Source organism: Ochlerotatus camptorhynchus, unplaced genomic scaffold, assembly GCF_037179485.1.
Source record: "Ochlerotatus camptorhynchus isolate MF236.1 unplaced genomic scaffold, CSIRO-AGI_Acam_v1.1 ptg000634l, whole genome shotgun sequence".
NCBI lineage: Eukaryota > Metazoa > Arthropoda > Insecta > Diptera > Culicidae > Ochlerotatus > Ochlerotatus camptorhynchus.
Window position 1 is genome coordinate 388,388 of NW_027041113.1, and position 23,109 is coordinate 411,496.

The window sequence follows — 23,109 nt, forward strand, 5'->3', positions numbered from 1 at the left end:
GCGTGCCCCTAGGGTAACGTGACTCTCAATTTGATGTGCATCTCACTGCAATAGTGACAAAAATCACTTCGACTCTCGGAATAACCCCCTATATGTATGAGTAACATTGGGTAAACATTATTGTTCTAACGAAACAGGAGAGTTCAGTGATATCAAAAATAAAATTGGATGCTTATATTAATCACCTAGTTCTTACATCATTCTGAGAACTTAAGAGTAGGCCTGGAATAGATCATTATTTAACACTATTTATTCTAAAAATCCTGAAAATTAATTTGAAATAAGCAAGTATAAATAAATGTTGGGTGAAAGTTAGTTTCTATATATATATCCACTAAACCAGGACTCCGCTGTTTGGTAATTTTTGAACTACGGAACTGTTCAATAAAAGTTCTCAAATCGGTGAAAAATAAAAAAAAATAAAATGTAAATTTATACCGAAAATGTTCGGAACTAGTTAACCCCTTTTGAACGATACAAAACCAATTTGTCCATTTTATTGATTTCCTTCGAGTAACGGTCATTTGAAAATTTTCCAATTTTTTCAGCTGTTCAAAAACCCGGCAAAATTTAGCGAATTCAGTGTGTAGCTAGTATGTTCAATACATGCAAGTTCAGCAATCGTTTCTGTTTGGACCCGAATGCAAACATGAACTCTAAACACACTTTCTTTCGCTGATCCATGTTTCTTGTGTGGGGAAATTGAGACAAGTAATATTGACTTCAATACATTGAGGTAAAACAGACTTCTAACGTAATGCCATTAATGTTGTCAATATTTGTATATCGATGATATTGATGGCGAAATTGACGGTTTTTTGTCAATACATTCTGAGTATTGACAAAGTGAAATTAAAATCAGCTTTTCATCAATACTTGTCATGAACTATCGTCTTCAATATCACCTTTTCAATAATATTGTCAGTATGTCAATTTATAGTCAATATATTGATATGTGTAATGGGCGCTTTATGTACAACTTCCATACTTGACGCATTTGACCACAAACGTTTGGTTGCTGGGTACATTATCAAAGAGCTTTGAGAGTGATGTGGCTGGCAGCGAGGCGAACGAACGTTCAATGAAAATCAATTCTTAAACAACAATAATTTATGGTGGTCCTGAAAAGAACGGTTTTGTCGTGATGGTTGAGTAATTCGCCTTGACACCAGTCCCAAAGTGACGTTTCTTCACACACATTTTGACAGTTCCTTATGGGGTTTTGCGTTGGAGTGAGAGAATAAGAAAAAGTCCGCCATGTTTCACACATAGACTGACAGTTACACATCATTTCCTCTTCCATCATATGAAGCACGCTGCATGCTTATAAACATACAAATATTAAAAGAGCGTCGTGAATATGCAATGGTTTCATTTGTAAACGATATCGTTTCGCAACGCATTGACTCCACAGAACTTTTATCAAAATTAAATTTCCATGCACCTACTCGGCAACTCCGAAATCGAAATTTATTTGCCATAAAACATCATCGTACAAATTATGCAAAATATGGGCCATTAAATCGCATGATGGCCTCTTACAATCAATACTGCGAAACCATTGACTTTACAATGTCTCGGCATAAACTAAAACAATATTTTTACTCCATAAGGCATTATAACTCATAAAAAATAGGAAAGCTGACACTGCTTAATTTTTATTAAAGAAAAAATTATACTTTTAACCTTTTGTCCAAAGTTGACGAAATAAATAAATAAATTTAAGAAAACAAAACTGTATTCTAATATGTACTAGTCTACGTTGGTTGACGAAATAAATAAATATAAAAATATAAATATAAATATGAGATTTCTCCATAGGAGTAAAGAGTTACAGAGCTCTCGTCAACGCCAATGCTGAGCTATAGACTTCTCTGACGTTTGTGAAATTCACTAGTATTAGTGCAGAACTTTGGGTAAATTATAAGTATTAGTGCAATAAAACCTTTGAATACACCCAAAGTTCTGCACTAATACTTGGGCAATTCATAAACGTCAGAGAAGTCTATTAGGGTGTTCAACACGGATAAGGCCGACGAGCTGTATGTTGTTTGGAACGAGAGTGACACGCTCGGCATAGATGACCCACAGCGGCTCACGACGAGCAACTGAATCCGATCAGCGGTTGAGGGCAGCCTTGATGGCTAGCTGCATGTGGGGAGCCTTTCGTTGTGTACTGGAGAACACCACCACTCACCACACGTGGTGTTTGAATGCACACCGCTCGGTGAGATCGGATGGAATCCAATTTTTAAATCTGTTTTAGGGAAAGTGCTTTTCGCAGGCAATCGGTGATCATTTTATGATCTAGCAACACTTGCACATTCGTGCAATTTTCAACAGTGACATTTTGCAAAATAAAAAAAATCCCTAATTTTAACAGATTCAAAATCAGACCACTTTAATGCCGCGACCAACTTTGGATTTTGAAATTGTACTGCCAATGTTGTCATTAAAATATATGGTATGTTAGATTTCAACATATGGGAACTGACATCAGATTGATGACCTTGAAAAAGAACCGTTTTGTCGTGATCGTTGAATAATGTTGAGCTATTGGCAAATCAAAGTTGGCACTCGTGGAGTATAGAAGAACTATGAGAGTGATGATGGTTTCAAAATTTTCCACGGGAAGGTATACAAGTGCAGTCTTAAAATGCTTGTATTTTGCAAATGGAGCATTTTATTTAAATCTGGTTGATGCTCGATTTTATCAGCGTACCCCCTTCTCTCCAAAATTAAGAGGACAGAGGACCAACCGCTTTCGGATGCATATGGAGCTGGTAGTAACCGATTTGAGATTGTATGGGGATTTACAGTATTAATTGAATATTTCCAATATAAGCATATATGTTAAATACAAGAAAATTGCCCGAGCACATTAAAATGGTACAAATACAAGTACTCGTAAACGTTTTACTTGCATTGAAAATGTATTTCGTAAGAAATTGCGGATGTTCTGATATTCTCCATACTGCAAAAATAATTTTACCAGCACTGGCGGGGCGACATCTCTCGACTTTTCGGTGTAACTACCACACAAATGATGTAAATAATCGTATTCATCTATATTAAAAATATCAAATAGTAATGAACTCATGCACTTTTTTGCATTTAAAACTGCTTATCAGGAAGATAATGAATAGAAACTAAAATCTCCATACATTTTCAAACGGCTTCATATCACTCTTATAAATAAGTACGGACGATATCACAAATGGCGCAATTATATCCCGTATGGTTAGTACGATAGCCCGAATAGGTGGTTAAGCACTTTTTATGGTTATTTTGTATGCACTGTATTTGTAAAACAACAAAACATGATTAATTAAGAAAAAAATCGTCACTACAGAAAATACAGATTTTTTAATAGAGTGGATACAGATTTTTTATAAAACCACCTGGCAGCTCTGGTGCCAATTCACATGTACAACGATCGGTTCGTGATTGGAAATGTAGTCGGATTTCAATACTGCCGAGGTGTTGGCAGGGCAATGAACTATATCCTGGATCACGCCCCTGTAAAAGCACCGGAGTATGCGACAATGAAAGGAATGTTTCTGTGTGCTACCTGGTTCAACCTAAGAAATAACGAATATAATTTGGAGGACGCGAACGAAAACAGAATTACAATAGAAAATTATGTTAACCTTTGCGTGCCTAACGTCTAAATTTGCATAGATTTCAAAATTCAATTAGCTATAAAAACATAATTTCTCAATATTTGTCTTTACAACAAATTGAATTTTGTCTTGAATCTATTGAAGTTTCTGAATACATCTGAAAATATTTTGATCAATTCATGGTTCCGGAGTTATTTCGGTTCCCGGTGGGGTCGCTTTTGGTCGGCATTCAGCTTTATTGTTCTGTAATAAGTATACACACGATGAACATCATGTTTTTTTTTCTGTCAAACGATGTAATTGGACCAGTGGCAGCTATTTCGATGGTTCACAATCACATTGGGCATCCCGAAAATGTTCCGGTTCCCCGGGGAAGTGGCCAATTCTCAACAAGAACCAAAACCCATCATGCGACATATCAAACTTCATGATTTTACAAATCTTGGCCAGTAATGGCCTTATTGAGAGTTCATGGTCACACTAGCCCTCCCAGACATGTTCTGGTGCCCCCGGGGAAGTGGCCAATTCTCAACAAGAACCAAAACCCATCATGCGACATATCAAACAACATGATTTCACAAATCTTGGCCAGTAATGGCCTTATTGAAAGTCCATGGTCACACTAGCCCTTCCGGGAATGTTCCGGTGCCCCCGGGGAAGTGGCCAATTCTCAACAAGAACGAAACCCATCGTGCGACATATCAAAATTCATGATTTTCCAAATTTTGGCTGGTAATGGCCTTAATGAGACTCGACGGTCACACTAGCCCTCTCGGGCATGTTCCTGTGTCCCCGGGCAAGTGACCGATTCTCCACAAGAATTAAAACACGTCATGCGACATATCAAACTTTATGATTCTGCTGAAGTCGGCCAGTAATGGTCTTTTTGAGAGCCCACGATCCCATTGGCCCTCCCTGGCATATTCCGGTGTTCCCGGGTATATTTTCAACTATCGACAAGAACCAAAATCCTTCGTGCGACATATCAAACTTCATGATTCTGCACGGCTAATAATGGTCTTAGACAGTCCACAGTCCTATTTAATTGTCACCCCCCCCCCCCCCACCCCCCCACCCCGGTTAAATATCCAACTCCCAATAAGAACCGGAACCCCTCGTGTGACATATCAAACTTCATTATTTTACGAAACTCCGTCGGTAATGACCATATTAAGAGTTCAAATTTGCTATCCCAGACAGCTGAACGGACACTGGAGCTGGTGAATACTTTGGACATTCACACGCTGAGCTACTTCCGGGAAAAAATCGCAGCTGGTATGCAATTGTCTTCCCAGCACGGATAACTTGAGTGTGTAAAGTTGATCGGTAACGATCATTTCGTGTCCTGTGCACATGGGACTCATCGTTTCCTATCGGTTTGGAGTTCTGCCCATAGTAGGGGAGAATGGTATACAACGCACCCCCTGGGCAGAACGCACCAGCTGACTTTCATTTGTGTTTTTCATGGCTTTTACGTAACTTTTTTGTTGTCTTATCAAGCAGCACTTCTAGCATAGCATCTGAACTCAAAATCCTGCATGATTAATCCTAGAATTGGATTAACAATTTCAAGAAAAACTAAAAATAACATGAAAAAGTGCGTCTTACCCCGGGGGTGCGTTATGTACTGTTCTCCCCTATTGTTTAGTTGACCCATGGAAAGACGAACAATGGGGAGGCGAATTTCATAAATGCTATCGCGTCAATTCTGAATACGGATGTGATCATATGATGGCGATAATACAAATAAAAGCACACAATTGGTTTGAATCATCTTAGTGTCTGCAACCAAAACCTGATTATAATTTTTTTGTTAATGAACTCTGCCTTAAATCTGTTAATTATTATTAGTATAATAATATTAAGTTTGAAAGAAATATTGAAATAATCGAAGAATCGGGAGGAAATTTGCTCGAGGAATTGCTTGAATTTAAGGAAATGTAAAATTTGAAGACTTGTCGTCACAACTAAGTAATTCCCATTTCATTTGTATGGCAATCACGGCCCTCATTATGAGTATCACTTCTTTTTCACTGTATATTGTCGCTAGAGTTGTAAACCGATATAACCCACTTGTGACAATCGATTTTATTCTAGTTCTGCATTACAACGCATTATTCAACGAATACAGTGTACTAGATACGACATTATGTTGAACGTACAAAACGAGAGTGAAATCGATTATCGCGAGTGGATTATTTCAGTTTCCAACTCTAGCATGGTGCTCCAAGAAATTTAGTATAAGGATACGCAGAATTGGTCATGTTTGTAGTCTAGTAAAACATTAATATGCGTATTTCAGGGTGTAAAAAGAGTTTTTGAATAAATAAATTCATTCGAGTATGTGTTAAGGGTTTTTCTTCATTTTTTTAAAATAGTTTAAGAATAAGGATTTGGGTACGTTTTTAATTACATTTGTGTAACTTTAATTACATTAATTACAGAAAATTAATTTTTAATTACATTAATTACGTAATCAAATTGAGGTACGTGTTTTACAAGGAGTAGCAATTTCAAATTTGTATGTTTTGTGGAAGCTGGCATTTGTGCCTTTAAAGTTTCACGCTAAGGCTTCCTTAGAGTATCACCTTAATTACATAGTTAAACACCTTGTACTTTAAATCCAACGCAGTCAAAAAGGCTATTGCGTGCCCCTCGACTTGCATGCCAAAAGTTTGTTTTGAATTCGTGCTTTTCATTTGACAGTACTACAATTCATTTTGAAAGTTTCAACTTTCAAAAACAGGGAATGGGTAACTTTTGAATTAACAGTTAGCTAGCTTTTGTTTTGAAAGTTAACCGCTTTCTACCAAAAAGAACCAATGCAAACTTTTAATTCGACCAATGGTTTTTTTTTAATTCTAGTAACGTGTGGAGTCAATCAAACAATTAAAACACGCGGTTCACTTTTCTTTAACTTTATATTTTCCCGTCCGAACGTGGTGAGGGTTGAGAGACAATGAATTGAGGATGATGGCACAAGCTTCCAAGAAAATTCTATTACAGTGAACCACATTATTTAAATGGATTTCTTCGCCAGTTAGTCGTCTGTCACTTCGTTTGTGGTCCTACGTTTACATAGTGTTACGCGTTGGGGGAGGGGGAAGTATAGGCAAATTTGTTATGTGTGGTTATTTGGGGGATGGGGGAGTATAAAACTGCCATTTTTGGCTTTACAGAATTTGTGAACAGACCCCAATCAATTTCGTTTTAAATATGAATCAAATTCCCGATCAAATTAATAAATGCAGTTCAGTGTGCATTATTCCATTCATCACCCCTAAACTTCGATGAAGAAACGTCAAACGCGCATGCTTTCATTTCAGTTTGTTTGTAAACAAAACGAAGTCGGTTCCCTTGATTGGTTGTTGTGTTGTGTGTTGCTTGCTCAGCGGTTTTCTGGTTTTGGTTTTGCAGCTTATTTCAGGATATTATTTTACACCTGTTTGAGATGGATGAGGTAAATGTTTAAGGAACACTACTGTTGTAGCAACTATGTTCATGAAGCGAATGTTACTGTTGCTGTGCCGGTGAAAATGAACAGAAAGAGATATCAAATCCATAATTATATGCTGTTTTGATGGACTTTTCCTTAGTTTTCTTTCATATTTTACAAACTTAAGAATTATAAATTCAAATAAACTTGATAATTCGATCAGATCATGTGTGTAAAGAATACCGAAGAATATATTCTTGTTAGAATATAGCTTAGAGTATATCAAATATATTATGCATCTTTTGAAATCTAAATTGCAATCGCCGCTCTTAAATAACCAATTGGTTCACATCCCAATAAATACCATTCAGTAAAACACAATTCAACGATTATTTCTAGATCAAACCAAAGTGCAATGTTGAGCAGTTGTTCCGGGAAGCTAAATCGAATGACACATATTTAAAAATATGTGCGCCTATGGTAAGATACAGCAGGTAAGCGATCATTGATGTTTTGTGGGAAATTATATTGAGGTAAACGATGTTTTGCAATCGTAGACTGGAATTTCGAAATTTAGTTCGAGCTTATGGAACTGATCTCACCTTCACTAGCATGATAATGGCTGATTCATTCTGCCAAAGTGAAAAGGCTAGACTCAATGAGTTTACCACAAATAAAGGTTTGTAGGATTAAAATGAGTTTATTTGAAAAGTTTAGTTCATTCAAAATGTGCTTTTTAGATGATACACCAGTGGTTGCGCAATTTGCCGCTAATAATTCTGTGGATTTCCTATCCGCTACCGAGATGGTATATCCGTAAGTTAAAATGAGATAATTCTGAACAAGTGCAAAATATTCATTGTGATCTACAGCTACGTGGATGGAGTGGATTTAAATTGCGGATGTCCTCAACGTTGGGCGATGCAAGATGGATACGGCAGTGCGCTTTTAAAGACACCGGAACTGATCGCGGACATGTTGAGCACGGTTCGACGGAATCTGCCTGGTTCGTTCAGCGTTTCTGTCAAGGTTCGACTACTGCAGAAACCCTTGGGCGAAACGATAGATATGTGCCGTCAGCTGGAGGCGTGTGGGATCTCGTTTATTACAGTTCATGGAAGAACACCGGTCCAGAAGACAAACATTCCGGTGAACAAGGAAGCACTGAAAGAGATCAAGAGCAGTTTAAGTATTCCTGTGGTGGCAAACGGGGACATTTTCAGCTTACGTGACGCCGATGCGATGCATTGCTCAACGAATTGTGACGGTAAGTAAATTTATTATTGTGAGTCTTCTAGTGAAATATTCATTAGTTGATCTTCTATGGGATTACTGTTTACTTTGTCCACGAATGTATCGATGTCTGCATTCAATTTTGCAATGGATTCTTGATGCTTTGATATATTTTTAATGCCTTCCTTGAGATCTGCCATCACATGGAAGAATTTATTCAGTTCTGGAATGTCCTCATATTTGTTGAGATTTCCAGAGCTTCTCGGTGTGCTGTCAAGGTTTTCCAGTGATTTTGCAACATCGATTTTTTGATCATCACCAACTACCAGCACTTCCTTGGAATTCGTTGATAGTGACGCTTCGGTAGTCATCTTTTCGTTGAGGTTGTCGAACGAAATATTCGATAATGCCTCCTTTGCGTTGATGAATAAATTGTACGTGTCATCTAGCTGTTTGCGGATGTGCTGGATCCGATGCTGAATAATGTCGTCTTTCGGTTCGATGGCAGATGAAATCGAAATATTGGAACAAGCTTCCATTTCTTCCATCCTGGTTCACTGACTTTTCGTACACTGTGCTAGTAAACAATCAATGCTTCCTTTTGTAGGTAGTTGCCTTAGAAACGTTCTATATCCTTGCTGGATATCGTTCTAATGGCCTCAGATAGCCTAATCAGTTAAGGCACGGTATTACCAAGCCGAAGGAGGCGGGTTCGATTTCCGGTTTAGGTTAAGAACATCTTTCGGGTTGATAATGTTCCTTTGAGTATCATTGTGCTTCCCACATAATATACAGATTCATGCATTGGTCGGCATAGAAAGCTCTCAATTAATATCAAGATAACTTAACTTAAAAACTCAACCAATAATGCAGTGGGATCTCGTTTTTTGCAACACGAAATTAGGTTCTTTAAATTAAATATACACAAATGCCGGCGCCGGGGGTGTAGTGGTAAGCGTGACTGCTTTCTCACCACAATGGGTCTGGTCTCGGGTCTGGTTTCAATTCCAATCTCTGGTCACGTCTTCCTTCGGAAAGGAAGTAAATCCTTTGGCCCCGGCCCATGTGTGTGTTTGAATGGTGCGATGTCCTACGCATGTGTGGAAGCTGCCTTCCTGCACATTCGGTTACCATCCATTGCCGTCAATGGATGGCAATCGATGTCCGTAGGTTATTGGCTCTAGATTGCGGAACAGAGACCGACGTTAAATAAAGGAATGAAGTACAACCTCGGATGGTATAACTTCCCACAAATGGTTTGGATTAGAGGGGGTCTAGTATAAGAGAGGAGCGGACTGGCTGGTTTTGAGCCAAACGAACTGTCAAAGCCAGAGCCAATACAGCAGCGCCTATCTTGATTGCATTGGCAGTGTTGCTAGAATTCACCTAGAATCCACCTCCTGGCTGAATCCGCTCTTCTCTTATACTAGACCCTCTCTAATCCAAACCATTTGTGGGAAGTTTGGATGATACCCCGAACACGTCGTTAAGCTTTTTCGTACGACGGTAAGCTCAAACTCGGATTAACTTTTAATATCGTCCCTGTTTGGATGATCTGCAAAATGTTTGCTTAGAGTTGTGTTTTTATTTTTTTTTTTAGTGGATAGGTGTCGACATTAAAGCAGCTGGACATTCTTGGGATTTAATCCGAGGATAATACCGGTTGAAGCTTACCACCATTAAAGTAATTTTTGTTATGGCATGCTTTGATTATGTGAATGCCCATAGAAAATCTGTGTGAAGCGCATCTACAAGTATCACTTGGTGAATAACATTTTTCTCCCACTTTTTAATGCACTGTTTCGTTCACACATCCACTTCTGTTCTGTGACAATTGACAATTGACAATACATTCAAGAACAACATGTGAAAAGGGCATGCAAGTTTTTTTTGTAAACAAACCTTATGCCATTTCTCGCCATCCATATGACACCAACGCAAACCATCAACATCACTGGGTAGGAGAAACTTTCCTCTTACCGATGATGCTGTTGGTTTGCGTGGACAACCCTCGGTTGGCGAGAAAATGGCCTAAAAGGTTTGTTTACAAACAGCTTGTATGTCCTTTTCGCATGTGGCTCTTGAATAGATGTTTGAACGGTTTTATGAGTATTGTTTGTCAGATTCGCACGCAAGTGTAATGTCTCAGGCTCAATGAATGGTTGATTTGAGAATAATTTTCCGAACACTGCACAAATCCGTCTGGTTCAATTCATTTTTTATCTTATTTTTTAAGCATTTGTAATATTTTCCTCCGACGGTGACTTACAGGAAACCCATTGGAAAATTTGCATATACTAAACCCTATGAAACGCAAAAACAAAAAAAAAGACATGTTGTCAAAATCGAGATCTAACTGTAATTAGTTTTATTAGGTTTTGAAAATATACTTCGTTGCAGGTGTCATGTCCGCTCGTGGCATTCTCTCCAATCCTGCACTATATGCTGGTTTCGAGCGAACTCCACTAGAATGCATCCAGCAATGGCTCAACATTACCGCCCAAGCCGACACGGACATAACGTACCAAGCCATGCACCACCATCTGACGTTCATGGCGGAATCGCTGCTGACCAAGGAACAACGGGTAATGTTCAACAACCTAACCAAAGACAAGGGCCGGGTGTATGATTTCTTCCGAGAGCATTTCCAATTAGAACCACAGCCTTGCAGTCATCCACCGAAGCTGGTATGTACCTTCGACGATGAGGCATATCGAAAGAGAGCACGGTTGAGAGGAAGCGTTGGCAACGCATGCGTCGATGAGTACTCGTGTGAAAACCGAGATGGCACATTTTTCCAAAGCAAGGTTGGTGTCTTGCATGATGAACGCAGTGTGGAAGATGTGGACTTTGCGGAGTGTAACTTGTTCGGAAATGATGAAATATAATTTTAAAATAGCGACAGGTGTTATCGAAAAATCGATAAATTGCAATAACGTATTGTACCATTTATTTTTACTAAATGATGACACTTTAAAATCTAGAGTCCATTATCATGAAATTTGTCCTTTTAAAACCAAACCTTGAGCAGTTCGGTTCTACGTCAAATGACGAAACAATCAGACGCAGCCTTCTCCGATTTGCATAAAACTATGAACAATATATATTATGTTAAAATATGATTTGCATGATGTGTTAAAATCGTTAAAATATGTTAATAAGGTAGGTCACAGAAAAGCAGACGTAACACTCGCAAGATGCTCATCGAAATCACTTTTAACGATCAATTTAAATGTTTCTTAGTTGGTAGTACCGCCACTAATTCCCTTGCGTTTAACGTTTACACACTTCCGCCATCTGTTTAGTGTTTTGCCCATCACAATGTGTAGAGATGAACTAGCCTTCGGCTAAAAGTCTCTAAAATAAAGAATTAAAAAAAAAGAACAACACAATGTAGCGACGGTAATGTTTTAGCGCATCACAGTGTACTCAAATAGTGTGAAATATACAATGCGTTATGCCTGTTTGTCCGTGAGGTAATAATTCACATTTGTGTAAAAAAAAAACTACTGTATTCGGTGTTTTTTATTTCAATAAACCTGAATTAATTCACCTTTGGTGAGATCTGACCCTTCTTACTAACCTAAAATCCGATAAAAGCGCTCATATGATGTGAGGTGATATATGAATTATCACGTGATTTGAGGTATCGCATGATGGATTTTGATGTTAGTCAGAAATTGGTCACTTCTCCTGGGGTACCGGAACATGTCCAGATGTGGCCAGTGTGAAAAGTTTTTTTTTAATTCTCATGTCATTTGATGTGTGTCACATGATGGATTTATTCGTTTCAGGTCGGATATTGTCTCATGGCACATACAAATCGAAACATGTGCCGGCCATATCTCGGTGTTTTGACGTATAACTACGTCTTTGTCGACTATACTGAGGTACAAATAAAAAAATATGTGTGGTGAAATAGTGTTAGGGTTTGAACGCTTGTAACTTTGTCATTTATAGATGAAAATAAAATCCAAATACGCCAATCGATAGAATATTACTTAACGAATCTGCTGAAATAAATCCTATTCCAATTCTTAATCAAAAAACTTTTGAAAAATGCGTAAATGACAATTTTATCACTGTTTTCATGAACTTAACGTTTTCCCCAAACCCAGTCATCAGAAACGAATACCACTTGGTTGCACATTCTGCTTAAACCTGAAAAGATATAAAACAGCGCTGCTTTCCTACCTCTGCTCATTACCGCTTCGGACGGCGTGGCATTATGTCCTGCAGCAAGCAGGACCAAGACAGCGACCAAAGGTGGATCACGGCGTGACCATGACCACCACAATGAGGAATGAGACTTGGAAAATTATGCATGTTAAACCCCCTCCCCCCTAACAACTACCCGAAAAAGACATGATCACTTTTTTTCCGGGAAATAAATTTTAAGCAAAATTACAATTATTAGTAAAACAAAAGTTTTTCCGTTAATTTCTTCCCGCACCAAAACTTTCAAATTTGAGAAAAAATTGTCACATAATGAGGAATGAGACTGGGATATGCAAAATTACCCTCCCTCCGTCTATAACGTCAACTCAAAAAAGACATGGACGATCACTTTTTTTTCCGGGAAATAAATTTAAGCAAACTACAATTATAAGTAAAAACAAAAGCCAACATTTTCAAAACAATTGCATCATATGATATTATGTTGGTAAATTACCAACAACTGACTATAAAATATATCGGATGCCTCTATATATGCAATTAGATTAACATCCAAAGTCAATATTTTTCCATATTCTGCACAAAAGATACATTCTGCCCGCCCCATTCATAATAGCATTAATAGCCTAAAAATGCATGACAAACATCAATTTTACGTGGTTCTACGTCATACTGCGGTCGTGTCTAGGACACAACCCTTTACTCTTTTTTTTTCAAGAACTCTACTTCGTGTCAGTCTTGTAAGCGGTCACGGTAGTCGACACATTTTCTGTGATAATCGACTGCCTTTGCCTCCGACACTTGCAAAAACAGCTATCATAGTACAGTACCAAACTAAAATCTCATATGACAGACTCTGTCATACGACACTGTAGCCGAAGACCTTCACGAATGTATGTGTTTTAGTTTTTCTCGTAATTAGAGCTGCTGATGTTGTGCTTGTGTGACTTATGAAAATAGCAAGCAATGATGTCCTAGTCATAACCTTTCTGAAAAGAAATGGTTTAATTTACACCAAATTGAAGATTTAGAACGAAATCACACAAGTCATATGAAAGTTGTTTGATAATTTTCTTTTTGCTCGAATGTTATTCTACCGGTTGTGTTCACACTTAAACAGAGACCCTGAGTTCGGTAAAAAAAATTACCGTCTTAGATCGGTAATGCTAAAAATTACAGGTGTTTCGGTATTTTCTCACTATATTGCTGAAAACTGTAAATGAAATGACCGAATTCCGGTAATTTCATTATAATTTACCGAAAACGGTAAACATTTTTACCGGCAGGTCTGTAAATCAGCTTCATCACTGACTTCGGTGAAATATTTTACTGAAGTTTCGGTAAACAAAGCGTTCCATTACTGAGTTCGGTAATGGTCTAGGTAAACGCCAAATCCACCATATTGTTATTTTCGATCAACTTTAAAAGCGTTCGTGCTTGTGAAAAATAAAAAGGTGAAATTATGGAGGCTGTTATACAACACCAAAATGAGTGAATCGTAGATATTTTCCGCAAATAATTAATTTTCGTTATCTAAATAAATACCGATTACAGATGGCCGATGTTGTTGCTTGTTTTTTCTGTCGGTCCAAGTTTCATTCCCGTTGGCGACGATCTGAAAACAGCATTTGGAATATTCTTCCAAAGCTTCCTTGTTTTCAGTGTAGCGCCGAATCCTTCCGTCAAAAACGGTTTTGTTCATTGGTGGTGCAATTTGCAACACTAACTTATTGATCACGACAGCAGCCAATTGTTTACATGGGTTGCAGTGACCGCCACCTTGAAACAATATTAAAGCAAATTACAGTTGAGTCGGTTACCTTTTTAAAAAATTACAGATCTCTCGGTAATTTTCGATTTGCATATCGTCCTCAAAATTACAGTTCTCCGGTAAAGTCGACTACAAATCAAGCAATGCACATCGGTAAACGTTACCGATCGTTCGGTAAATTTGACAGCTAATTTTGCTGATCCAGTTTACAGATTTTTCGGTAATGTTCTCGATTACCGAAAACATTACCGACCGTTCAGCTGTTGAGAATTCGGTAAATGAATTACCGAAGTCGGTGATTTTTTCTAAGTGTGTTGTGTGAGAGAGACGACGGTAGAGCATGAGTGTACGAATTCAAACAGACTGTCGCGCACGACAACGAAGCGAGTGTAGTAAAAAACGTCAACTGTTTCAACCCCTGACTTCGTGTTACCTCTTTCGCTGCCAAAATTAGAATTAATTTTATGGATGCCATTTATCGGAACAGAAGTACAATTTTGCAAGACACACAATTTGAATGTAATGCTGGTAAAATACCCCTTTTGCTGGTGCTGTTTCTGGGTACCCGCTGTGGCTGTTCGATCGGATTACATTTTGTTGCTGCATTGTTTGTCATTGTAATGTCGTTAATCTTGATAATATCATAAATCATATATTAAATTAACTTACAATATGGTCCACTCTTTCGGTTTCTAAAAGACACGTCTTCCACTCACCAAAAAATTCTGAATTTTACTGGCGATGTAAACATCCATGCATGCAAACATTGATACATGTAAACTTCCTTTTCACGTAAACTAGCAGCTTGCAAGAAATGTTGCAAACAAAAGTGGACAGTTGCATACAATATATGGAATACTGCATGACATGTCTCATAAATTTACACGATCAATAATCTAAACTTGTATGATTTATGACGCTCCATTTATGTGCATCATAGTAACGGAAATTTACACTACTTTTTTTTAGCTGTGCATCACACTAAGAATTGTTTTTTTTTTTTTTTTCCTTTGGTTTGTTTTTTCCGTCGATCTTGTTTTCCGTGCTGAGCACCAATGCTACCGACGTGCCAGGAAAGCAGCTCCCACACCTGGACCCTACCTATCGACCCATCAATCAACTCATGAACCGGGGACCAACGGCTTTACTTCCCATCCGAAGGAAGGCGTGATCAGAGATGTTATGCCTCAGAACATCCCGGCGGCGCCGACTGGGATTGAACCCAGGCCTTCTGGGGTGAGAGGTAATCACGCTTACCACTACACCACCGGCGCCGTTGCTAAGAATTGTTTACAGTATACTGTAATTTTTTACCGAATATGGAACAGCTGAACATTCGGTAATCTATTCGGTAATTTTATTATTTACAATCCGTTCAGTAAATTTTCTTCACTCTTGAATGTACTTTTGATTGCGGAGAATTGGTAAAATAATATGTTTTACAAAATTTTCGGTGAAAATGGTATTTTACAGAATGTATCCTGCAAAAAAAGTACCGAAAAATACACAGTTCGAAAAAGTAGTGTAAATTTCTGTTCAATATCATGCACATAAATGAAGCGTCACATATCATATACGTTTTCATTACATATCATGTAAAGTTCTGACACATTTCATGCAATGTAGCTAATATTGTATACAAAAGGCCATCTTTGTTAACAACATTGTTTACAAGTTGCTCGGTTGCGTGAAATGAAATACAAGTCTGCGTGAATGAATGTTTACATCACAATTAAAATTCAGAATTTTTATCTGTGTACACACTAAGATTATTTTACCGAAATCTGTGAAATTTTACCGTAATCTCAACAGCAGAACGTTCGGTAAACAGTTCGGTGATTTTTCCCAGATTTTCTGTGATTTTTCACAAATATTTGTTGAAAAATTACAGGAAAACTGTGAAAAATCACCGTACTGTTTACCTAACGTTCTGCTGTTGAGATTACGGTAAAATCTCGCAGATTTCAGTCAAATAATCTTAGTGTGTACAGACGCCAGGGAGGCAGCTCCCACACCTATCGACCCATCAACTCATGAACCGGGGACCAACGGCTTTACTTTCCTTCCAAAGGAAGGTGTGATCAGAGATGTTATGCCTCAGAACATCCCGGCGGTGCCGACTGGGAATAAACCTAGGGCTGCTGGGGTTAGAGGTAATCACGCTTACCACTACACCACAGGCGCCGTTCGACTAGGAACTGAAAAAAGAATAATTAAAATTTTAAATGTACTTAAGTTGAAAAGACGCATCTGCGTCACTCGATAATTCATAAATGTAAACTGAGATGATTAAAAGCTGCACGTTTTAGTCAGCCATTCCATGTTGTTTGACAAAAATTAGATGATCGTTGGAAGCAATAAAATAGATTCTATAACATTCCCCAGAATGCACCTGTTCCCGTAGGGAAACCAAATTTTCATCAGCAGCTGACTAGTTTTCTAGATTTAGGTGAATAAATCCAACGAGAATGGTAGATACTTTTTGCGTGAATGTATCTTTTACAGGTATCCACCATGATCGACCGTCGAGGATTTAGCGATAAATTAGGAATATTTTTGTACCTCCAGCGACCAATCTAGCACTATTTATATAAAGATTTGGATTTATAAACTTTAACCGCGGAACTGAATTATTTATATTCTAATAATACATCGAGATTATATTTGCGATAGCCAATTATGTTTACCACTCACTATTATCTATACTACTGATACCACAAACGAAGTGACAGACGACTAACTGGCGAAGAAATCCATTAAAATAATGTGGTTCACTGTAATAGAATTTTCTTGGAAGCTTGTGCCATCATCCACCAGATGGGTTAGTTTTTTTGTTTTGATTTGAACAAAGTTGATTTTGTGTACAATGATTCTTTGACAGTGTGCAAAGAGTGCGTATCATTTTGTCATTTATTTATGCATTTCAGTTTTGAATAGAGTGGATAGAACCAAAACATTCTAATACATTTGGTGAAAATGCTAGTACAATCCAGTAGTAGTGTTGCCATGTGGTACAATCCAGTAGTAGTGGTGTTGCCATGTGGTACACTGAAAAATTGAAATAGTAGGTTAGTCACCAAAGTTTTCGAGCCGCTCCGTCTGTCACTTCGTTTGTGCTGATACTACCACTACTACTACATACTATCATCTTGTTTACCTATCTCCATTTCTATTAGTCAACATTTAACGGCAGCACTCAATCTGCAGTACCGTTATGCAGTGTTGCCAGATTCACCTCTGCGGTGTTGCAACAGCACCATTCCCCAGAATCTCATTCCCAAGAAAAGTATGCCATGTATTAATTAGATTGACTATTTTTGTTAATGGGTCAAGGGGTTTTAGGAGACCTTAATGGATCAAGGGGTTTCCCTTCTTTGAAAATATAAGAAAAGGAAATAATTAATTCTTTGGATATACGATAAAGAAGGGAATATTCCCTTTTTTGAATATTTAAAAGAGAACTTAATTAATTCTTTGTATGCATGATAATGAAGGGAATATTCCCTTCTTATAATATTTAAGGAACATATATAATCAATAGCTTTTCGCAAGGGATTCGGGGTAATGACCAATTGGGATAATAACGTGTTTAATAATGTCTTAAATTTGTAATCGGTAGTTCAACGATCCATGCACCGATTTTATAATCCATCACGAGAAATTCTTCAACTCAGGTCGAAAAATTCTTCGATAAGGTTTAACAGTTTCCGACTGGTTGAATTGGATTGCATAATAGACTCTTTGACTTTTTAATTGATGAACGAAGTGCTCGAAAACTTGAAGATTGTCATTTTGTAAAGAGCTATAAAATGGTTTGGAATTGGTAAATACATAGTTCCATAAAAGTATTCGTAGTGTATCATCAATAGTAAAGTGAAACTTGTAGTAGATAGAGTTAGTGTTGAATAAATAATGAGTAGAATCGAGTGAGCGTGAAGCGTGATAGTCCGTATGTAAACGGAATCTCATTGGTTAGAGAATTTTGATAGGTTAGCAGGTATAAATATGAAGTAAAGGGTGATACGGTCAAAATTTGGTCAATATCAACTTGACGTATTTCTTTCAATTTTGCATTTAAAAAAACCTGAACACCCCTCATTTTGAAGGTGTGTGTGTGTAGAATGTTGCTCCTATTTTGATTTTGGAATTCACTCTTCAGTTGTCAAAATGCCGTCCAAGCAAGAAGAGCAGCGTATCAAAATTTTGCTCGCGCATCGCGAAAATCCGAGCTACTCGCACGCAAAGTTGGCAAAATCGCTAAAAGTTGCCAAATCAACCGTTACAAATGTAATTAAAGTGTTTGGGGAACGTTTGTCGACAGCCAGGAAGTCTGGATCGGGGGGAAATCGAAAACCGGAAGCCGCTGAGACGACAAAGAGAGTTGCCGGTAGTTTCAAGCGAAACCCTAACCTCTCTCTCCGAGATGCCGCAAATAAGCTGGGTGTATCGTCTACAACCGTGCATCGAGCCAAAAAACGAGCCGGACTATCGACTTACAAGAAGGTAGTGACTCCAAATCGCGATGATAAACAAAATACGACGGCCAAAGCGCGATCCCGGAGGCTGTACACGACGATGCTGACGAAGTTTGACTGCGTGGTAATGGACGACGAAACCTACGTCAAAACCGACTACAAGCAGCTTCCGGGACAGGAGTTTTATACGGCAAAAGGAAGGGGAAAGGTAGCAGATGTTTTCAAGCACATGAAACTGTCAAAGTTCGCAAAGAAATATCTGGTTTGGCAAGCCATCTGTACCTGTGGCTTGAAAAGCAGCATTTTCATAGCTTCCGGGACTGTCAACCAAGAAATTTACGTGAAAGAGTGTTTGAATAAACGTCTGCTGCCTTTCCTGAAGAAACACGGTTGTTCCGTACTGTTTTGGCCGGATTTGGCATCTTGCCATTACGGTAAAAAGGCCATGGAGTGGTACGCCGCCAACAACGTGCAGGTGGTTCCCAAGGACAAGAACCCTCCCAACACGCCAGAGCTCCGCCCAATTGAGAAATACTGGGCTATTGTCAAGCGGAACCTAAAGAAGACCAAAAAAACTGCTAAGGGCGAGCAGCAGTTCAAGGCAAACTGGCTTTCTGCGGCGAACAAGGTGGACAAGGTGGCTGTACAAAATCTGATGGCAGGGGTCAAGCGTAAGGCCCGGCAATTCGGATTTGGAAAAGCGGAAGCCTAACTGAATATTTTTCCTGAATTTTATACTAATTGAACTTGAAAAAGAAATTTAATTTGATTTTTTAAATAAACGATTTCACCGATTTACACGCGTTTTCCCTTGACCAAATTTTGACCGTATCACCCTTTACCTAAGCTCGTTGAAGTCATTCTTGTAACGAATTTTGGAGGAGACGGACCATCACCAGCAGCAGAAACAGCAGCAGCAGAAACAGCAGCAGCAAATACAGCAGCAGTAAATTCGTGTAGCCGTGACCGAGGCTGGAAACCTCGGTCCAGTCACGACAATGGCGCAGCCGGTAGCAGCATATAGTGTAAAAATGAGTATAGTGAGATAATAAAAAACAAAAAAAAAGAAAATTTTCGCAGCATACTCACCATGACCTGATGGATGGTAAATAAGAATTACCATGACCTGATGGATGGTAAATAAGAATTACCATGACTTGATGGATGATAAATAAGAATTACCATGACCTGATGGATGGTAAATAAGAATTACCATTACCTGATCGATGGTAAATAAGAATTACCATGACCTGATGGATGGTAAATAAGAATTACCATGACCTGATGGGTGGTAAATAAGAATTACCATGACCTGATGGATGGTAAATAAGAATTACCATTACCTGATGGATGGTAAATAAGAATTACCATTACCTGATGGATGGTAAATAAAAATTGATACGACATGCTAGATGGAAATGCGAACTGAAGAAATTTACCGGAGTGAAAGGTCTCCGAGGCAAAATATGTATTATTTTACGAAACGAGAAAATTCAAGGCAAGATAGATAGTATAGTGGATGGTAAATAAGTATTACCATGACCTGATTGATGATAAATAAGAATTACCATGACCTGATGGATGGTAAATAAGAATTGATACGACATGATGGATGGAAATGTAAACTGAAGAAATTTATCATGACATGAAGAATGGTAAACTATGCTTAAATAATAATAAGGATTCTTGAAAATTTCCGGAGTGAAAGGTCTCCGAGGCAAAATAGGGGAAATGTCTCTAATTGTTGGCCTATGTATCTAATGTTGGGCCCATCGCTAAAAATCTGCTATTTATCAATTTTATCTAGATGAACGCGTTATTGGGACGTTACTAATGGATATTTTTGGTTACTATTGAAAATTTAGTCGATTGCTGAACGGTAAAATCATTGATATTATTGATCTTTTCGGAGAACGGAAATGAGCGATTACGACGAAGTAACGCTGTACCCTATTTCATCTTTTTTTTTTTCATCGAAGGTCCAAGCGACGATGTCAAAATCGGCACAGAAAAGGGTTTGTCAACGACAACGTGGAAGCGCTAGTTTACCGAAGGATCCAGCAAATTTCGATGAAATCATCGACTCGTTCACCAAGACGTTCGACGGCTGAAATTTTCTACTGGCCAATTGACAAATCCAAGTTTATGCCGGCCACCGCGGTGCTGTAATCGTCGCGGTGATGAACTTGAGATCATCTGTCAAACTGCATATATTTTCAAGTTTGTGATAAGAAAACTATGTTTTACGTGTTATTGTAATTGCTTTATTCAATAACAGAAAGCACATAAGAACAGAAAAGTAACGCCAGTAAGAATGGTAAGTGAATCCTAATTTTTAAAAGCAAAATTATTGAGATTTCTTCAAAATGAAAAATATGTTGCTCCCAGCAAAACATTAACAAATAATGTTAACAATATTTTTGCAAACCTTCAGGATCATCCCATTAGAGATTGAATTAAATCAATTAGTTTTGCTGTTTGAGGTGAGTTGTTAGAACAATTTTACATATTGAAACAATCAAAACAATACATTGTTCCATCCGCAGAAACATCATCTTTCCCTATAGCTGAACCTGAATCTTTCCTATAGCTGAAGGAATATAGCTGAACGGAAACACTTGCTTCTCTGGCATAAATAGAATCTCTCTGGTAAGTAGAATTAGATATTTAAGTGCTAAATTATTGAAATAGCATTAAAATAAAAAAAAATCGTAGAACAAACATGATAAAACCAACTAAATCCCTGCATGCTTCGATCGATGGTTGCAAATCGTATCCGAATGCAATCCTACCGTATTAAACCAGCAACCAGCATCGGGTGCCTGCATTGGAATGCATTTTGCAAAGGGGCTCTTCTATTCTTATTCAATTTGGTTGGTCACGCTCTAATTAAAAATACCATAAACGAACGATAACCCAAATCATTGGAATGTGGAAAATGGAATCATTTTTGCGTCGATTCAACTCTCAAGGCCCTCGCACATTAGATCCGGATCGGACGCGTTGCGGTAAAATGACAGCTGTCAAATTAACGTCAACGTAACGCAAACGGATCTAAAGGCCGGCGCACAATGGGTACGTTTTCAGGTTTTTTGACAGTTAGCCCATGCATTATCTGTCAAAAACCCGAAAACGTATGCATTGTGCGCTGGCCTTATACCCCGTTCACATTACAACGTATATCACGTGATATACGCTGTCTTGCAATGAGCACTCATACATCTAGTTTTCACTGGAAATCCTTTGTATGAGTGTTCATTGCAAGACAGCCTATATTACGTGATAATAGTGTGTAGTGTAAATAGTGTAGCAATATCAAAGGAGCTTGTAAAATCAATGTCAAGCATGAGCGTATGGGAACGGAAAAATATTAACTGCCTTGATAACAATAATGTTAAATAGATTGTACGAAATTACAAAGTTTGATACCAGGTTAATCATTATCATTGACAAAAAAAAATGAATGAGTTTTTAACGAAGGCTATGTTAGAGTATTTTTTTCCTGTGACAATGACAAAAATAATTCTGTCAATTTCGTGTGAAAACGTCAATAACAATTACAATTCTCAGCACTGCGAGTGTGTGTGCTACAATTGAAAAGCTGTCTTGACCAGGGTTTCATGAATGTTGTTTTAGCACCCTTATACCACAAACGAAGTGACAGACGACTAACTGGCGAAGAAATCCATTTAAATAATGTGGTTCACTGTAATAGAATTTTCTTGGAAGCTTGTGCCATCATCCACCAGATGGGTTAGTTTTTTTGTTTTGATTTGAACAAAGTTGATTTTGTGTACAATGATTCTTTGACAGTGTGCAAAGAGTGCGTATCATTTTGTCATTTATTTATGCATTTCAGTTTTGAATAGAGTGGATAGAACCAAAACATTCTAATACATTTGGTGAAAATTCTAGTACAATCCAGTAGTAGTGTTGCCATGTGGTACAATCCAGTAGTAGTGGTGTTGTCATGTGGTACACTGAAAAATTGAAATAGCAGGTTAGTCACCAAAGTTTTCGAGCCGCTCCGTCTGTCACTTTGTTTGTGCTTATACTGCAATTTGATGCATAAGCAGCCCATAAGGATTGTATAGATCAGCGGACAGTTAAGGGTATAACCATAGAGGTAACTCTAAGGTCCCGAAATAACGTGCTCAACTTTTTGGCTCAGCTCTGGTACTCTCTTCGGTCCCAAGCTAATCGATTCACTCCTCGAAACATAGGAAAAACCAATAACCCCTCATTTTATCTGTCAAACTTTCATAGCGAATCAAAACAAACATTGCTTAGTACTAGAATTTCGACTAGAATGGGGTGCGTTAATCGTTTGCTTGGGACCAATAGGCTAGTCAAGTAGTGAGCCAATTTAAAATCATTAGTTTCGTATTGATTGTT

At 38.0% G+C, this 23,109-nt stretch overlaps 1 protein-coding gene across 2 annotated transcripts; it reads left to right on the top strand.

The window, feature by feature from the left end:
• The first annotated feature begins 6,985 nt into the window (after nt 1-6,985).
• Dus4 (Dihydrouridine synthase 4) lies at nt 6,986-11,182 on the top strand. Of its 2 annotated transcripts, none has more exons than XM_065237615.1 (6): nt 6,986-7,083; nt 7,459-7,553; nt 7,617-7,738; nt 7,800-7,875; nt 7,932-8,326; nt 10,693-11,182. In XM_065237615.1, the coding sequence occupies exons 1-6, from the start codon at nt 7,075-7,077 to the stop codon at nt 11,178-11,180; spliced, it is 1,185 nt and encodes a 394-aa protein (XP_065093687.1). In that variant the 5' UTR covers nt 6,986-7,074; the 3' UTR covers nt 11,181-11,182. The 2 variants fall into 2 exon arrangements, with proteins under 2 accessions (XP_065093687.1, XP_065093686.1); XM_065237614.1 differs by lacking the exon at nt 6,986-7,083 and adding an exon at nt 7,271-7,318.
• Nucleotides 11,183-23,109: the final 11,927 nt, after the last annotated feature.